Source organism: Varroa destructor, unplaced genomic scaffold, assembly GCF_002443255.2.
Source record: "Varroa destructor unplaced genomic scaffold, Vdes_3.0 BEIS01000002.1, whole genome shotgun sequence".
Taxonomy (NCBI): Eukaryota; Metazoa; Arthropoda; class Arachnida; order Mesostigmata; family Varroidae; genus Varroa; species Varroa destructor.
This window is the reverse complement of record NW_019211455.1, coordinates 12,107,999-12,123,846: the sequence shown is the minus strand read 5'-3', so window position 1 is coordinate 12,123,846 and position 15,848 is coordinate 12,107,999. Positions and strand designations below refer to the sequence as shown.

The 15,848-nt window shown below is 42.2% G+C and overlaps 3 protein-coding genes across 13 annotated transcripts in view; 1 reads left to right on the top strand and 2 right to left on the bottom strand.

Annotated features, from left to right (window-relative positions):
- Positions 1-252: 252 nt before the first annotated feature.
- Positions 253-7,058, bottom strand: mus201 (rad2 superfamily protein mus201). Of its 7 annotated transcripts, none has more exons than XM_086979501.1 (6): positions 6,925-6,973; positions 6,462-6,540; positions 6,005-6,144; positions 4,680-4,855; positions 4,395-4,528; positions 253-4,011 (listed from the first exon to the last, which is right to left on the bottom strand). In XM_086979501.1, the coding sequence occupies exons 3-6, from the start codon at positions 6,090-6,092 to the stop codon at positions 1,218-1,220; spliced, it is 3,192 nt and encodes a 1,063-aa protein (XP_086835627.1). In that variant the 5' UTR covers positions 6,093-6,144; positions 6,462-6,540; positions 6,925-6,973; the 3' UTR covers positions 253-1,217. The 7 variants fall into 7 exon arrangements, with proteins under 7 accessions (XP_086835627.1, XP_086835626.1, XP_022648888.1 ...); XM_086979500.1 differs by having other exon boundaries at positions 6,365-6,492; positions 6,925-6,939; XM_022793153.2 differs by lacking the exon at positions 6,462-6,540 and having other exon boundaries at positions 6,925-7,058.
- Positions 7,059-7,229: 171 nt separating this feature from the next.
- On the top strand, positions 7,230-9,164 carry RpL8 (ribosomal protein L8). 2 transcript variants are annotated; one of them, XM_022791097.2, is made up of 3 exons: positions 7,230-7,296; positions 7,860-8,153; positions 8,581-9,164. In XM_022791097.2, exons 2-3 carry the CDS (start codon positions 7,863-7,865, stop codon positions 9,061-9,063), a joined length of 774 nt encoding a protein of 257 aa, XP_022646832.1. In that variant the 5' UTR covers positions 7,230-7,296; positions 7,860-7,862; the 3' UTR covers positions 9,064-9,164. The 2 variants fall into 2 exon arrangements, with proteins under 2 accessions (XP_022646832.1, XP_022646833.1); XM_022791098.2 differs by lacking the exon at positions 7,230-7,296 and adding an exon at positions 7,354-7,510.
- Positions 9,165-10,224: 1,060 nt separating this feature from the next.
- The window catches only part of LOC111245449 (uncharacterized), a 12,586-nt gene continuing 6,962 nt past the window's right edge, over positions 10,225-15,848 (bottom strand). For 3 of the 4 annotated variants that reach the window (XM_022793827.2, XM_086979496.1, XM_086979498.1), the window contains exons 4-10: positions 15,589-15,799; positions 14,954-15,315; positions 14,527-14,722; positions 13,241-14,281; positions 12,822-13,029; positions 11,901-12,455; positions 10,225-11,091 (exon numbers count right to left, since the gene is read on the bottom strand). In XM_022793827.2, the coding sequence (XP_022649562.1) occupies positions 10,883-11,091; positions 11,901-12,455; positions 12,822-13,029; positions 13,241-14,281; positions 14,527-14,722; positions 14,954-15,315; positions 15,589-15,799 (2,782 nt within the window). In that variant the 3' untranslated portion in view covers positions 10,225-10,882. The remainder of the gene's footprint in view (positions 11,092-11,900; positions 12,456-12,821; positions 13,030-13,240; positions 14,282-14,526; positions 14,723-14,953; positions 15,316-15,588; positions 15,800-15,848) is intronic. The other variant, XM_086979497.1, reaches the window with a different exon arrangement.

The following is a 15,848-nucleotide window of genomic DNA, read 5'->3' as shown; positions in this document are numbered from 1 at the left end:
CCAGCATTTTCAAGATAACGACACTGGCTTTTTGTGTATAGGACAATTTTTTTATTCAAGGAAGACGTTCGAAAATCTTCTCATTCGATAAACCTCTTAATTTTTAAATTTAAAAAAAAATTCTGAATGGTAATATTTATTAAGTAACTCCGAGATAAATACGACCAAATATTCACCTTATACATAAACTGTACGGAAAGTAACAGAACTTAAACAATTATTAGCATATATTAAAAGTATAGGAGAACAGCCTTTACTTTCTGTCCTACATTTTCTGCGTTTAATTTTATTTTTATTAAATGATAGCATGAATATATCTACATTTTTATTTGTATGTCTTTAAGCAACACACTCCATGAAAGCGCACCATATGTACAATCGAACACACTAGAAACACGCAGCACACATATCCATTCTCACCGCATCGCTGACTGGCCACGGAGTACGAGAGTCGTCATCTGGGCAGCCCTATTTCGTATTATAATTACCCACGAATACGAACTCGGCTCATAATAGCCGAATAGCCTCGCTCCAGCTTTCGCAAGATCATATTTTTCGAAGCAATAATCATATAGATACTGTCATACCTATCTAGGTTTAGATGTACTTTAATTAGTCCAATGGTATAAAAATTCGTTCATTTCATGTTTTTTTTTGTAATCTTGCTTTTTACTAAATACTTAACAGAAGTAAACAATATCTTTATTATTGATAAATAAATGACAAATCGTAGATCCTATGCTACACATTACTTTATGATTTCTGAGCGTTACTTTTTATCGGTATTTTATAGGGGGTAATCAAATGTGAACCACTGCAAAAGCAGGCCTCGGAGATGATACTAGGCGATAAAGAGCTTATATATATATATATATATTCGAAGCAATATTAAACTTGTATTACCCCGCTCATGTTGGTCGCATATTTGGTCACTCGCATAACAATAAGTAACTTTAATACGAGGAATATTTTATATTTCAAAAAAACTTATCCTTACCCCTCCATCTTAATTTCTCTTTACTCATATTTTACATTACACTCGCAAACGGTTTGCAAATAGTGATATTTCTTTCGGTGAAAGAACAATTCTAGCCATCATCATCATAGTTCTCCATGAATCCCTTAAAAAACAACAATTATTCAACAGCCTTCTCGCCTCTAAGCATTAGTCCGTAGGTGACATCTGTCATCAATACGTCGATAACCTTCTTCCTATATTAATCACTTTCATCGGAACTACTTTCAGACAAATTGGCCTCTTTCTGTGGCGCCGCTCGAATTTTTCCCACAGCTGCTTTTAGTCGTTTGCTAGGAAACAGATTTTCGCGTTTTTGAATGCTGGGTAAAAGGAAGCTATCAATCCTCGATTGAGCACTGCGATCTTCATACTTTTTCATTATCGGCAGTAAGTAACCATCGGTTTTGTCCTGGGGCCAATTAAATTTACGAGACGCAAACGTTCGCAATAAATCGAGATCGGGACGAGACCATGAAAATTTCTCTTTAAAACTGTCCACGATCGGCTTGTCGTACGCACTGAACACCATCTCGCTTGGGAATCTGTCATCAAGCCTCAACTTGATAAATCGCGTCCGGACTGAATTCTTCGGCAAGATCGCTCCCTTCTGCGCTAATGTCCACCAATCCTTGAAGTCCCTGAGCGCTTTGAGTACATCCTTGCTTTGCTCCCCTCGGAACTCAGCCAGAATCTCGCATGCAGTCACTGGACCAACGTTCTCAATTCCGTTCGTGTAATCACTACCAGTCAACATTGCGAATCCAATTAAATCCTCTCGACCTAACTTTAGTCGAGTTTCGATTGTTTTCGCTGTGAACACTTCGCAATGGGCGTTTTGCGAAAAGAGATTTTTGTACACCGTCTGTCCACCAAATAGAAAAATATCCGAATCATCGGTAACGACTCCTTCGACTAGGCCGGTGTGTTCCAGTGCGGCGCATTGAGCCTCGGCCTCACGGGGAGCCCGAACAAACGGCACTCCAAACAAACCTAGAAGCTCTGCGCAGTCATCTGCCATTGATGCCGTCACCTCCGCGGTTTGTCGCTGGATTCGATTAATCTCATTCTGCAAAGCCTGTGACTGCAGCTCGAGTTGTTGCTTTTGGCTAGCTATGAATTCGGAAGTTAAATTCGACAGATAGTCACTGACTTCTTCTTCCGCTGGCCGCTGTTCATCGTTTCTTACGCTCTGCATTTCGTACTCGTCGGCTTTCCCATTGAGCACACTATATTTTCCGTTGATCGCGGTTTTCTGATTTGTTGTTTCAACGATAGTTGCAGTTGTAGAATTCATCTCTGCTTCAACAATTTCTGTAGCTTGTGATGACGGTTCTGTCTTTAGATCGTCATCAGCTTTCCTATCTGGTATCGTCTTTTCTTCTATGTTATTGTTTTTTTCAGGATTCGCTTCCTCGAATCTTGTGTCGCTCATTTTTGCCACTACGCCAGTTGCCCCATTGGTCGCCCTATCAGCAACCCCTTCCGGGACAGGACAATCCTGCAGCTCGTCACTAGCGAGATATAAAGAGCCCCCCTTTTTGAAATCACGACCATCCTGGGTAGAAGTGGAATCTGCGGCATATTCGCTTTGTCTTCTTTCTTGCTCTCGAATAATTTCGAGGGCCTGATGGAAGTCAGTCGGATTGTCCGCAAGTGCACCCGATCCAGCCGTGCCACCTAGCGTACCCGGAATGGAACTTAACGAGTTTGAGTTGCAGCGACTGGGATCTTTACTCGCGTAGCGGCTGAGGTTCTGCGGCAGGACGATGTCATCGTTCGAATTGAGCGAGCTCTGCGTGCCGCCCAGGAATGACACCTCTTTAATAACAGGAGATCCCATCACCTCGGTCAGCTTGCAGCTCTGCGAACTCTGCGCCGTGTTGGCGTCGTCCTCTTGGCTCTTCGAGCGCTCGGCCGCCTCCTCCATCCTGAACACTGAATTCGCCGTTTCTGACACCTCGAGATCGGCATTTAGCATGTCGGTGTTGCAGGTCTGTTCCGTTGAGTCCTCGACAAGTGGTTCTGCAAGAGTTCCGTCAATTTTTTCCCCGTCTGAGTCCGATGCTGGCCTATTATGAGATCCCTCGTCAAACTGCTCATCCGGTTGCATTACCCGCGATGTGCTAGCGCTTATAATGCTGCCGTGACCGACCTCCATTGAGAGGCCATCACTTAGCACGCTATCACGAGATGCCTCTTTGCTCACAGGACCATTTGTCGGCTCATGCTGGCGCATGGCTTCCTCGGCGCTGACTTTTCCACCGGTGGACAGCAACCGTTTACGAACTTCGCAGATCGAAGGAGGCTGCTCCGCCTCATCAGAGCTAGCACCACTATCTGACATAACCTCAACCTCATCCCGGACTAGTTCAACGGCCTTTTTCAGGGTTTCGTTGCTCTCCTCTCCGCGCTGGGCTCCTTCCAACCATTGTGAGATGAGAAAATTTTCCACCCGTTTTTCCCTGGTGTCTTCCTGTAGAGCATCAATACCATCGTCCTCTTCGATTAAACGTCGTTCCAATTTCGCCTTTTTTGACGGCGACTCATCATCTCCATCTTTTTCAGCCTGGTTTCTCGCCTCGGCATTTCGTCGATGAGGTGACACTTTGAGTAATACCTTCACACTAGCGTCGGACGCCATCCTGAGCATACCATCACTCATTTTTTGCTGCATCTCTTTTATTCGAGCTTGCAGTTTGTTCTTCTTGAGAAGTTGTTCCACTTGATATGTAGAGAAATCGTTTCTGTCAGCGGGTAACTCGTCCACATCAACTGCTCCTTTTATTGCCTGATTCTTCAACGCCACGAGAAACTCGTGTTGCAACTCTTGCGGAAGCGATTTAAATTCCTCAGAGTCAATTTTGATCGTGGTGAGGTCTGCGTCCCGAGTAATGTTGACAGCCGATTCAGACATAGACGACTCATCTCCACTGCTAGATAACGTGTGGGGCATTTCTGGCAGTTGGAACAAATCCACTTCGGCCTGATCACGCCTGCAACGTCCGAAGAGAACCTTAGCCTGAGCTGCTATTGCTTGCAATATGACTGTGCTTTACAGTAGACTAAAACCGAACTTTATTCGTATTTGATAAAGAAAACATTCCCTTCGCTAGATTTACATCATGGGTCTGCAGATTTATGCAACGAAGTCTCTCTCTGTTGACGGTAAATGTCCTAGGTAAATAGCAGTACAGTAACTTTAATAGCTTTTTGATAATGTGATGATCTTTGCGTTACATATGAAAACATACTTTTTGACTGCCACTGATTATCCTTTTTGTCTTAAGGATAAATAACAAATTTTGTTTTTCGGTTACAACGAGAAACGAGAAAGTTAAGATTACATATCTATATATGTCACTATCACATCCCTTACCTTGAAGGTTTGATTTTAGGAAATTTCGGACTTGTTTCGCCAAGTAGCTTCTGCTCAACGTATGTCTGCAGCATTTTTTTCGTGGCAGCGCGAATGGCTCCATCACCATCTTCGCGTCGTCGTTTCCGGGTGACCTAGAAAAAAACAAAAGGATAATTGGATTGATATCACATTCAGCCTAATAAAATAATCACTGAAGAACTCCTACTATATAAAATCACGTACGATTTTTCCTACCTCTGTATGTTAAGGTTAATAAAGAGGAACGAGAAAACTTTTACTTACAAGAGTTTGGTATTTCAATGCTGGCGCTTCACCATCGAATACAAAAACAGGCCTGATCTTGAAGTGTAATAGTTTGCATACTCGCTGAAAGAGGCCGAGTAAATGAGCATTGTCCACCGACACACCACCTGACCCCCGGTAACCTTTTACTAGTTGATTCAGCCAAATGCTGATATCTGAAAACAGTACATGTAGGAAAGAAAGTGGTATGTACTGGTTATAGATAGACAATCCACTTTATAGGAGTAACTTACACAATAATACGGCTGGAACGTATAGTAGAAGTAATTATATAACAAGAATATGCATAGTGCAATGCAACTATGCATAAACCAAGTAATCTAAACCAACTCGCAATTGGTTTCGCTTTTAGCTAAAATCTGTCACACCCCATTGTGTTGACACAATGATCTCCCAAAAGTTTGTAACAGATATGCTTTTGTATGTACATACACGAACAAATTTGTGGTAGAAATTATACAAACAAAAATGACAAAAGCATATATACGTATATATGTATATTTATTACAAGCCTTTGGGGAGACTATTGTGTCGGTACAATGCGGTGTGACATTTTATATATAGATATATTTTGGTAGTCACCTCGTCGAGCCGTGCCTGTCACACGTACACGTAACCCGCTGACAGCCATCTGTCGCTTTTTTAAAACAACCCTTACAAACCCGTCGTTCTCTTAAGGCGGACTTTCCCACAGAATGTTTTTTGGCGCCGTTTTTTTCGCAACGATTCCCTCGAGTAAGCTGAACGCCACCTTTACTCGCGACGGTCCTTCCGAATTGCCGAATCCTTGTTTTGAACTTCCCTTCGCTGCTTGCATCACACTTTCGTCTACATTTGTCTAATATAAGGTTATTAACCACTCGGGCCCCCTTCGAGTTCAAGTTAATGCAATGTCTCGTTTGACCTACATATACTGCTGTTCCGTAAGGTACAACCAGTGTTGTCTGCTACTCTGCCCGATCGTCACCATCCTCTCGCGCTCACATGATTTCCGTCGCCCCACAAGACACCGACAAGGTCCACGGCGCCGCAATTACTGGCGGGCAATAGGCCATCCTAGATCTGCCTGTTGTGCAGTATGTTTTACTCACTACCAGATTTCCCCTTGCACGCTATACACAGGGTATACGATGACCGCCGCGACCTTGCACCAGCCCGAGGCGCCGATTAGCTAGAGATACGAAATTACGAATATAGACACATACACATACAACTACAGATGCATGCACTATTGAAGATTAATATGATTGACAACAGCCGTATTGCACGATCGTGCTTTTTAAACATCATTGTAGTGCACTTACCGATGGCAAGAACTTTACCCTCGAGCGTCTCCAGGCGCACAGGTCTCCCAGTAGGATCGAGCAGCTGCCACAGGCCTGCCACTCCCATTCTGGCATCCCAACCGACACCTGCCTATAGCACAACAAAACCCGACCTACAGCTGTGATGTCACGTGACGCGCCAAACAATCAGACCGAACCAATTACGCACCCACGCACCGCCGAAGTCGCACGATAAGCAGAAATAGTCACGAAATAACGTAGATACGAGGAAAATCACGACACGAAATGACCACGACAGTTAAAAAACTGCCCACACAGTAAGGCACAACCCCGTGACACACATTCAACTATAAGTAACAATGCAACACGGACACTTACACTCTCTCACGCACCGAGTGACAGGCAGACGGAGAGACGAAGCCCGTGTGCGTTGGTCACAAAGCTGTAACAATACATAACACAATCACGAACTTACAGGTGCAATACCTCTCCTCAGACAGCTACAGCTGCAAAAGTAGCAGGCCACAGGATTACAACGCCTTAAGCGCGACGAGCTAGAAATCAGAGACAAGACAGTAGCTAGAGCCTAGCAACAGGAATAGATATCCTATCGGTACGGAAGAAGAACAGGAACTGGATTAGATTATTTAAACTACATTAATGATGTCGTCAAGAAAGTGGAAAGCTCCCGCCACCACCGTAGTGATGAGCATTAACACAGAGGTGAGGGATAATCATTTGTAAACAAACAGCCACACCACGACCGGTTGTAACCTAAATTCAGGGCAGAAAATCACACTGTTTTTTGTCTATGGAATTGTGTAGCCTACAACGACACAACCGACCTATGCAGGTGTCAATGCTAATAATAAAGCAGTAATCATGGGAGTAACCTTAATATCAATAACATCATGTTGCCAAAAACCATAGCTATATACCAGGCGAGCTCCGAGCGTTCCGTAAGCGCGTAAAATTTGATGGCGATTAGGGGCTCACTATTAGGCCTAGAAAGTTGGTGCCGTCACCTGACGGGGTCATATGGGGGTCTCAAGAACAATTGCTCATTAATGAATGATTTGGAGTGAGATTCTGTAATACTACACAATTACCTAGTTACACTAACTCTCATATGGAAATCAGCGAGAAAATCTTTTTCGATCTCGTAGAAATGCGAAAGAAACGGCATTCGGTGTTTTGTGTTCAAAATTTGCGCGCCGTGCTTTTGTTTTCATTTACGTTGCAGACGGCGTGTTCCGGTATCGTATCCTTCTTTTCCCCGTGGCCTCGGTGTCGTACTGTAGCACACCGACGTAAGTTTTAAAATCTGCATAAATCTACAGAATTGTAAAGTGAATTTCTAATAATTGAATACCAACCGGATAGTTTATTCTTCGTAGATCAACGTTTGGGTGATAGCCGGAACTTCAGTGGCTAATTTTAATGGATACTGATTTTGTGCAAATGGAACGCTCCGCCTGTTGACGTTTCGGCGTAATCATTCGTTTATTATAAGGCTGAGTTCATGTAATAAAGTAGATAGTTTAGACATGAAAAGCTAAAATATCGTATCACAACTGAGTGCATGTTGCGTTCAGATAATGAAGCTTTCGTTGCTTCCAAAGTGTTGCGGCTTATGGAGATCGTTCATGGCTTCGAACATCTCCATATTCTGTTAACAGATGCATGACGCTGCAGGCCGACAACCTTTGAGTGCTACAATTCCATAGTTCGTTCTACGTTTTCACTGATATCATCTATCATAAAAAGAAATTTTTTCACATATAGAACGCGGAGGCTGTTGAAGACATTCGTGATGTCGACAGTAAATAGCATCTAATTCGCTTGAGCTCTCTGTTCTCCTGTGACTTTCTAGAAAATGGGACGTGTGATTCGCTCTCAGAGAAAGGGTGCTGGGTCGGTGTTCCGATCGCATAACAAGCACCGCAAAGGAGCTCCCAGGCTTCGTGCGATCGATTTCGCTGAACGTCATGGCTACATCAAGGGAATCGTGAAGGAGATCATGCACGATCCAGGACGCGGAGCTCCTCTGGCCCGCGTCTATTTCCGAGACCCATACCGCTACAAGCAGCGCAAGGAATTATTTCTCGCCTGCGAGGGCATGTACACCGGACAGTTTGTCTATTGCGGAAAAAAAGCTCAATTACAGGTGAACACTCTTACATGATTAAAAGTGGTTGGGAATGCCTAAATGACTTATACACAAATGATGGGGAAACGGACTGAAGTCAAATTGAGCGACCTTGTTTTCTGATCGAGGAACTTCAAGCCAGTGACTCTTTTACGATGACGATTAGGTAATACCCCATTGTTGAGGAATAGTGCGAAAATGGCAGTTATTATATAGAATGATTTTTTTGTTCAGGCACATACCCATAAAGCAGGCCACCTTGTTGATTCCGTGCTGTTGCTGCCAAAAATTCACGTGCGGGCGAAATTATCTTTCAAATAGTGCTTTTTATCTTTTACTAGATCGAATGCCTTTTGTACTCCTTACCTCCTGTGTCACTTAGAATACTGTTTCACACAAATAGCTACTTTAACTTTAAAACGTGTTTTCGTTACGTTGTTTTTAGGTTGGTAACGTTTTGCCTATCGGGAACATGCCTGAAGGTACTGCTGTATGCAACTTAGAAGAAAAGACCGGTGATCGTGGACGTCTAGCTCGCACGTCTGGCAATTACGCTACCATTATTGCCCACAACCCCGACTCAAAAAAGACGAGAGTCAAGCTTCCGTCAGGTGCTAAAAAGGTGGTCCCATCAGCCAACCGTGGCATGGTCGGAATCATCGCTGGTGGTGGCAGGATCGAGAAGCCCATCCTGAAGGCCGGTCGTGCTTACTTTAAGTACAAGGCCAAGAGGAACTGCTGGCCGAAAGTCCGAGGTGTTTGTATGAACCCTGTTGAGCATCCCCATGGAGGAGGTAACCACCAGCATATCGGTAAGGCCTCGACTGTTAAGAGGAACACCCCAGCCGGTCGAAAGGTCGGTCTCATTGCTGCCAGAAGAACGGGACGTGTCAGAGGAACGCGTGTCGTTACCTCGAAAGAAGATTAACCATAATCACTCTTCTGAACAACTTGGAAGAGTGCTTACTGGTGATCGTTCCTGGTTTCCGCTGCACGCATGTTAATAAATTCTCGTCTGAGAAAAAAAAATGGAGATGTCTTTCTTTCAAGTACATAGATGCAAGGAATATTCAGAGTCTAAAAATACAACTTGTAACATACAGAGTAGATATCTTTGTGAAAGGAAACTCTTTTATTGTCTTTTAATACAAAAGTGGTCCTATAAGAGATAGCTCCTCCGAGCACCCGAGAAATGCTAGACAGGCGGACGAAGGAAATTTCGTCTGGATTTCGATATGGGTAATCAGCAACAAGACTGTGGTTCATTAAATTTACGACTGCTATTAAAAGACGTTTAATGAAGGGTGATTTTTTCAATGGAACTGTAGTTTCGTGAACTATATGAACGTTTAACTATATTTTTTTTATTCTAAGATCACAGATAAATTATGAATATTAAATAAAACATGGCACTGCCGGGTAATAATCGGGTTATATGGGGATAGGGAAATGAAACTTATTTTAACAGGGCTTTTTATACTGTTACTATAGAACAAGGTTAGTAAATTGCTGACTGTACGGGGATAGTGGCGAAATATTGGGTAATATGATTATGTGCACCGTTTAAAACCTCAAAGCGTGCCGAATATAATGATACAACCTAATTACTCTCGTGACTACTCCTAGAAGTATGGATATACTATAAAGACTAAGTACAATGAACTTAAATCAATGGAAACTCAATTATTCATTCGAAATGAGTTGTCTCATAGCATCGTCAGCATGTCCTACGCACAAAACGCAGGATTTCAATCGAAATAAAAAGCTTAAAATCAGAGCTAAAATAACTTTTATTAGGGTGTTACGTTCAAGCGCGTTCCACTTATTTCCATGACACTTTATATCGTTAATCTTCTCAAGAAACTACATTTCGAATAACACAAAGAGATGTTTCCGTTTCTTACACTTCTAAGGAAAATTGGGTTTCTTATCTGCCATACGGGGAAACTTTCTAATGATCAAATAGATTTTATCAGTTTACGTTACTTAATTCCTAACACAATTACGAAGGAATCTTTCCTTTTTGCTGCTGGATAGAATCGAAATCGGCGAAGACTATACAAGACAAAATAAATAAAAAAGACTCACCTACAAGATTATTTCAATTACACTGTTTATTTCCATACATTGTGTGTGTGTGTCAGTGTGCGTATGTGTGTATTTTTATTCGCTATCAAAGCAACTTTTTCCAATTTCACCTACAAAATCTACCTTTGAGGATATTTGTTTCATATAAAGACATAATGATCAATTCGTTCAGAGCGTGTCTATTTTATGTCATTGCCTCAAACGCACCTACAGAAAACCACGAACGATTATATTGCGGATTAAGGTTAAATACAGGCTATGAGCTTGATTCACAATCGTACGATTGGGTACTCGTTGCAGATCGATTGCTTTCAAATGTAGCGAATTAATTGAGTAAATCGTTTACAATAACAATTAAAAAAAACTGAACGTTTATTCGAACTTATTCACTTACACATGAGTAAACCTACATCCGCGCGTATATTTTTAATGTACACAGCATAGGTTCTTGGTTTATTTATCATTATATACAGTAACACAAAAATATGACGCTAGCTCCTGCGTTAGCTAACCCCATTTGTCCTGCCCTTATGTATAAAGCTCCAGCCGTTATTACTGGTAACTTGCGCGGATTTGGGTTTACCGTCAACTTACACAACAATTTAGAGCGACAATAGCTTAAACATACCCCCAACTACACTGAAAGCAATTAAATGTGATCAAAGATCGAATTTTCTGTTAGGTTTTTTGGCTCGATGTGATGTGCGTTTTGGATCAGTCAGATCCGTCTCCTCGACGGTTTTACGCTTCCGCAAAGGTCGTTCAAGAGGCTCTACAGAGGGCGAGATGAGGGCTTCCTTTGAATCTGCGGTTCTCTGCGGGGATTCATTTGTAGTAGATGAGGGAGACTTTTCAACTGAAACAGCCACTTGTATGACAGATACAGATTTTTAGTAAGTAGTTCTCGTAGCTTTTTTTCTGTGTAATCATAGTGTTAGTTGGTGTGTTTGATCATCCGCCGTTTTCTTCAAGCGAAGCGTGGTTTCAATAACTCAGACATGCTTTACTTTGTTCCTCATGCGTTGGTATTACTGAAGCCAATAGTTCTTTATTTATTACTTGTGTAAACTAGTGTGAATGTAAAGTACTCATTCTGCACGGACATTTTTTAAACGTAATATATCGTGAAATATTTTATAATACGTGCTTTCCGTACGTGCCAAGTGCGAACTACATTTTCGTTAATAGCTTTTCTATACTTCTGTTCAGTTCATCTTCTGTAATAAATTATCTGATGTAAAATTGATCTAAATTTTTAAAGCGTTCAGAAATAGGCTTGAATTCGAAGGTCACACATTTTCGGTAAGCTTTTCAGATTTATACCGTAAGAGGTGAAGCCTGATCTTTTCCTAACTGAGCTTTGAAACTTAATCAAACTGAGCAAACATCCTTTTTTACGTGGTGGTAGACTTAATTACCTACAGCTAAATGTATTCTACTGAGCCCCGCAAAAAACTTATCAACAGTGGCGTGTTAAAATTAGGAACATGTTTAAATTTGAAATGCTCTTAAAATATCGCCTGCCAAAGAGCGTGTTTAGAAATTAAACGGATTGGACTAAGAACTACATAGGTGGTCAGCTTTGCGATATGAACGGGAGCTTCAGTCACAAAATAAGGTAACACGAAGCCTGAAACAGTCACCTGAACGTAATACGAAAGCCATTTCCATCCTTACCTTTAGTATGACGTTTTTCTATCATAGCGCCTTTGATTGCTGGTTCAGCAGCTACACGAACGGTTCTTTCAACCACCTCTGCGTCTACAGGTTCTCCAGGAAGTTCCGACCCCCGCAGTTGGTTTTCTTCGTCAATTTCTTGCTGATGGGAAGTACCCACCTGCTCGAGCAGCTCAGTTTCATCATTCGCCACCTCCCCTTCCAGTTGTTCAACAGACATAACAGCAGTACCGTTACTGTCTGTTTCCCCCAGTTGCATAAGTGCCATGACTGGAACCATCGTTGAGCTGCCTGGGACTCTTCGGCCAGGGGACTGAAGTACGATTTCACGTCGATCCTGGACATGGCTAACTCCAACTCCAACAGTAGTTGTTTCCGCGGTTCTTGTGGGCGGTGTCGCTACGGTAGCGGTAGTTGGGTTACGAATTCCGACTGAAGTCCCCGTGGCTTTAGAAGCGGCTGCCATGGAAGTTGGAGCGTCTTTGCGGACAACTAGACGGGGTGACTGAGAAGAATTGACAATGATTGCTTTTCGAGGTGCAGGCGTTCGAGTACCTGAAATGACGACATTTATATGTAAAGAAAAAGAAATACGATGCACGCATTCGTATCAAATTGTCGACAACCAAAACTGTACTTATCTAGACCCAATTTGTTTCTATCCAAACGTCCTACATACTCTTTGGCTGTTTCTAAAGGTTTCTTCGTTTTACTCCTATTTTTCTGTAAACGCTAACGCAAACGTTAACGAAACGGTATACATAGGCAAGAAGCGAAAATCTCTTATGCTAATGAAGAAATTATGCTAGTATTATAAATTATGTCAGTATTGAAACACGTTGTAGTCAGGGAGTAAGTTAAAAGCATTAATTGATCACAAGTCTAGCCAGGTTCACGTTTGTATAATGATCCGACACTCACGTTCAATTGGATGAATGACGAGAGGAGTCCCAGGCATGCAAGCCACAGGGGGCCTGTTCTCTTCGGATGCAACTGCTTGAACGACAGCCACTCGGTCATCATGCTGTTGTACAACCGACCTCATAATAACCGGTGGCATTGCTGTAACCTGGTACAATTCATCTGTCTGAGTTTCGGCATCACAGATGTCAGGGGATCCCAGCAAACTCTGCAAAATAGAGCGAGCACATTTTAAAAAAATCATCGTTTCTGCTTGCGTTAGCCCAAGGGATATGATTAAGTTAATCATGTAGAACCAAATCTTACAATAGCCCATTTCTTAAAATACAGAAAGGTTTTAGTTAATGAAACGACGAGGTGTACTACTATACTTGTTCATGAATTAATATTCTTAATTGGTATCAATCTCACATACTAACCTTTATAGCATCCATTTTACAAGTCAAAAGCTTCGTAGAATCTTCAGAAGCATTGAGATTTTCCAAAATTTTTACCACATCCTCACTTAACTGGGCCAGCTTCGAGGCCTGCGCTCTTATAGCTAAGTCTTTTTCGGAACAGGGTGCTGTCAGATAGAGTACATTACCTTGCGTCGATTCCTGATTGAGGTACAGTTCCAACACATTTATGTGCTTGCAGTTATGATATCCTGCCTGGTAAAATTCACAGTCACACTGGTAGATATGAGGACATTGATACAATTGGCCGGTATTCATTCGTGTTGGCTTTCCAGCACATATTGTGCAGAAGCTATCCACTGACGTCTTGTGCGAGACGAGTCTCGCTGGTTTATCTGTCGGACCAACGTAAAAGCTGTTATCATCACTCGGCGTAACTGTGAACGTGTCCGAAAATGGCTGACTCCAAAGGATAGCTTCTGGATTCTTGTATGATTTATGCATCTCACGCTTTTCAGAGTGATAGGGAAAATCCGCGGCTGTCAATACGTGCATATCTTCGGCGGCCTCATCTGGCACCTTTTGAATTATTTCCATTGCTTTCTGCAGGATTTTGCCGCGGAGCAGAAACTCCTCTTCAATATCGTGACCATAATGCGTGGTCGAACCGGAACAGATAATCTTGCCATTATCCCGGCGGATCGTGAAGTGTGCCGTACAGGCTCTATTTACATCTTTTGGAGGCTTTCGCCGGCCGCGCTTCCGGTTGACCTTTTTCGTTTTATCTTTACCCTCGCGGTTACAAATGTAATAAATCTTAAAATTGTCCTCATCAACCTTCTGGCTTCCATGCTGTTTATATCTTGTCTTTGTATTGAGCTGAATCTCGTAAAAATAACGCCATACGAGATCCATGTTGGCAAACTCTTTACTAAAGAGATCAACGTCGTACTTATGCTCGAGGTGCAGATGTTTGAGTAATTCAACCTTGTTGCTCAGTGTCTGGCCGCAGTCATAGCACAGATGAGGGAAAAGCTGGATCACCTTCTTTTCACGAACCGTCTGCGTACCCAGACAGCCAGGCAAGCAATAAAGAAAATAAAATGAAAAAAGCGTTTGTTAAACCCTGAACGAACACAAGTTCACACAAGATTTTGAGTTCATAAATCGAAGCAACTGGCGCAAATTATTGCCGCGATATTTTGTTAGGTAGCGAACATCAATTCGCATTGCAATTTTTTAGAGGGACAACAAGTCATTGCCCTATTAGCGCTGAACTTGAGCAAACAGACGAAAAGTAGACTAACCGATGACCCTTCTGCTGTCGCCTCCTTAGGCATATTGGACTGCTCCTGGGCTACGTGGGCGTGCGAACTGATCGGGGCACGCACATTTGCTGGAGTGTAGTTGTGATTAAAGTTCTTCTGGTGTTGCCGCAGTGAGAGCTTCTTGGTAAATCCTACTGAACATACACAGCAGAAGAACTGCTTCTGTTTCACTACCCTACAAGACAAAATGATCATATCATATATGTATACTAATTAAATTATCATAGTTACATGTGCATAAGTACTATTTTACGTATTACAATCGTTATACATAAGTACTAAGTACATAAAAAAAAAAAAGGTGTATAAAATATGCTCTCTAGGAAAATGTTATGTTTTTTGGTTCGAAGTGATCTGAACCAAAAAGTTATTAGTAATATCAATAACATCGAATATGCTTACTTACTCGCGACTTTTCTTAGCTTCCAGTTCAACGACATTGTAGTGATTGTTTGCTTTCTGGTGATCGCGAAGTATTGCCTCATTCTGAAAAACTCGATCACATGTTTGGCACGAAAATAGCTCCGGAGGTGGGGGTAAGTCATCAAGCTCCTCCTCGCACGATGTCGAAACGTCGTGCGAATGCACCTTCACCATTTCAATTTCGTACCGGTTAGCGTCGGGAAATTCGAGCATTTTGAACGAACAGACGCACACTGAGGTTGGTGATCGGCGATTATAGTTGCAGCGAAACGAATAGGATACAATTGATGAGTCGTTGACACGTTTGTTGGCGAGGAAGAATCGCGTATTTAACGCTATCTGAGCCTGAATATTGAAGATGAGACGACGGGTTATCGTGAAATCGAAGCGGGCAGAAATAAGGAATAAGCGAAGGCCTATATTATCATCGTAGAGTGTTGTGCATGAATCATTGGTGTTTCGGGATATATACGTTTGCAGACTATATCAGGTGTCAAAATTATTAAAATCTGGTGTTCCTCGCCAGGTTTTATGTCACGTCATAATATTTTTAAGCACTCCGCGTATTATTCTATTCGCCTTGGAAACTGTTGTGTAAAGAAAATATATATACTGTACCTGTCGAAAAATATAATTAGCATCATCTCGGTTTTTCGCCACATGCTTCTCAACACATTCAGGTCCCATATGCGATTTGACCCGATGTGTCATGAAGTAACTTCTATCTGCCGTTTCAAAACTGCACATATCACACCGGATCAGTGTATTTGTCATCTCGCTGTCCCATCCGGCGTCTTTTGCTTCCTTCTTCTTTGCCATACGGATAAACCTGATCAAAAGCAAACAGAAGAAATGCATACGGCTTATATATATATATA

What these genes read in the sequence shown, in the direction of transcription:
- mus201 (XM_022793153.2), bottom strand. Translation starts at nt 6,092, where the DNA reads ATGGGAGTGGCAGGCCTGTGGCAGCTGCTCGATCCTACTGGGAGACCT. An exon ending in GGGTAAAGTTCTTGCCATCG is followed by an intron (nt 4,856 to 6,004) that starts GTAAGTGCACTA and finishes TACTGTTTTCAG; the next exon opens with ATATCAGCATTTGGCTGAAT. An exon ending in CCTAAAATCAAACCTTCAAG is followed by an intron (nt 4,012 to 4,394) that starts GTAAGGGATGTG and finishes CGGACGTTGCAG; the next exon opens with GCGTGATCAGGCCGAAGTGG.
- RpL8 (XM_022791097.2), top strand. Translation starts at nt 7,863, where the DNA reads ATGGGACGTGTGATTCGCTCTCAGAGAAAGGGTGCTGGGTCGGTGTTC. An exon ending in GAAAAAAAGCTCAATTACAG is followed by an intron (nt 8,154 to 8,580) that starts GTGAACACTCTT and finishes CGTTGTTTTTAG; the next exon opens with GTTGGTAACGTTTTGCCTAT.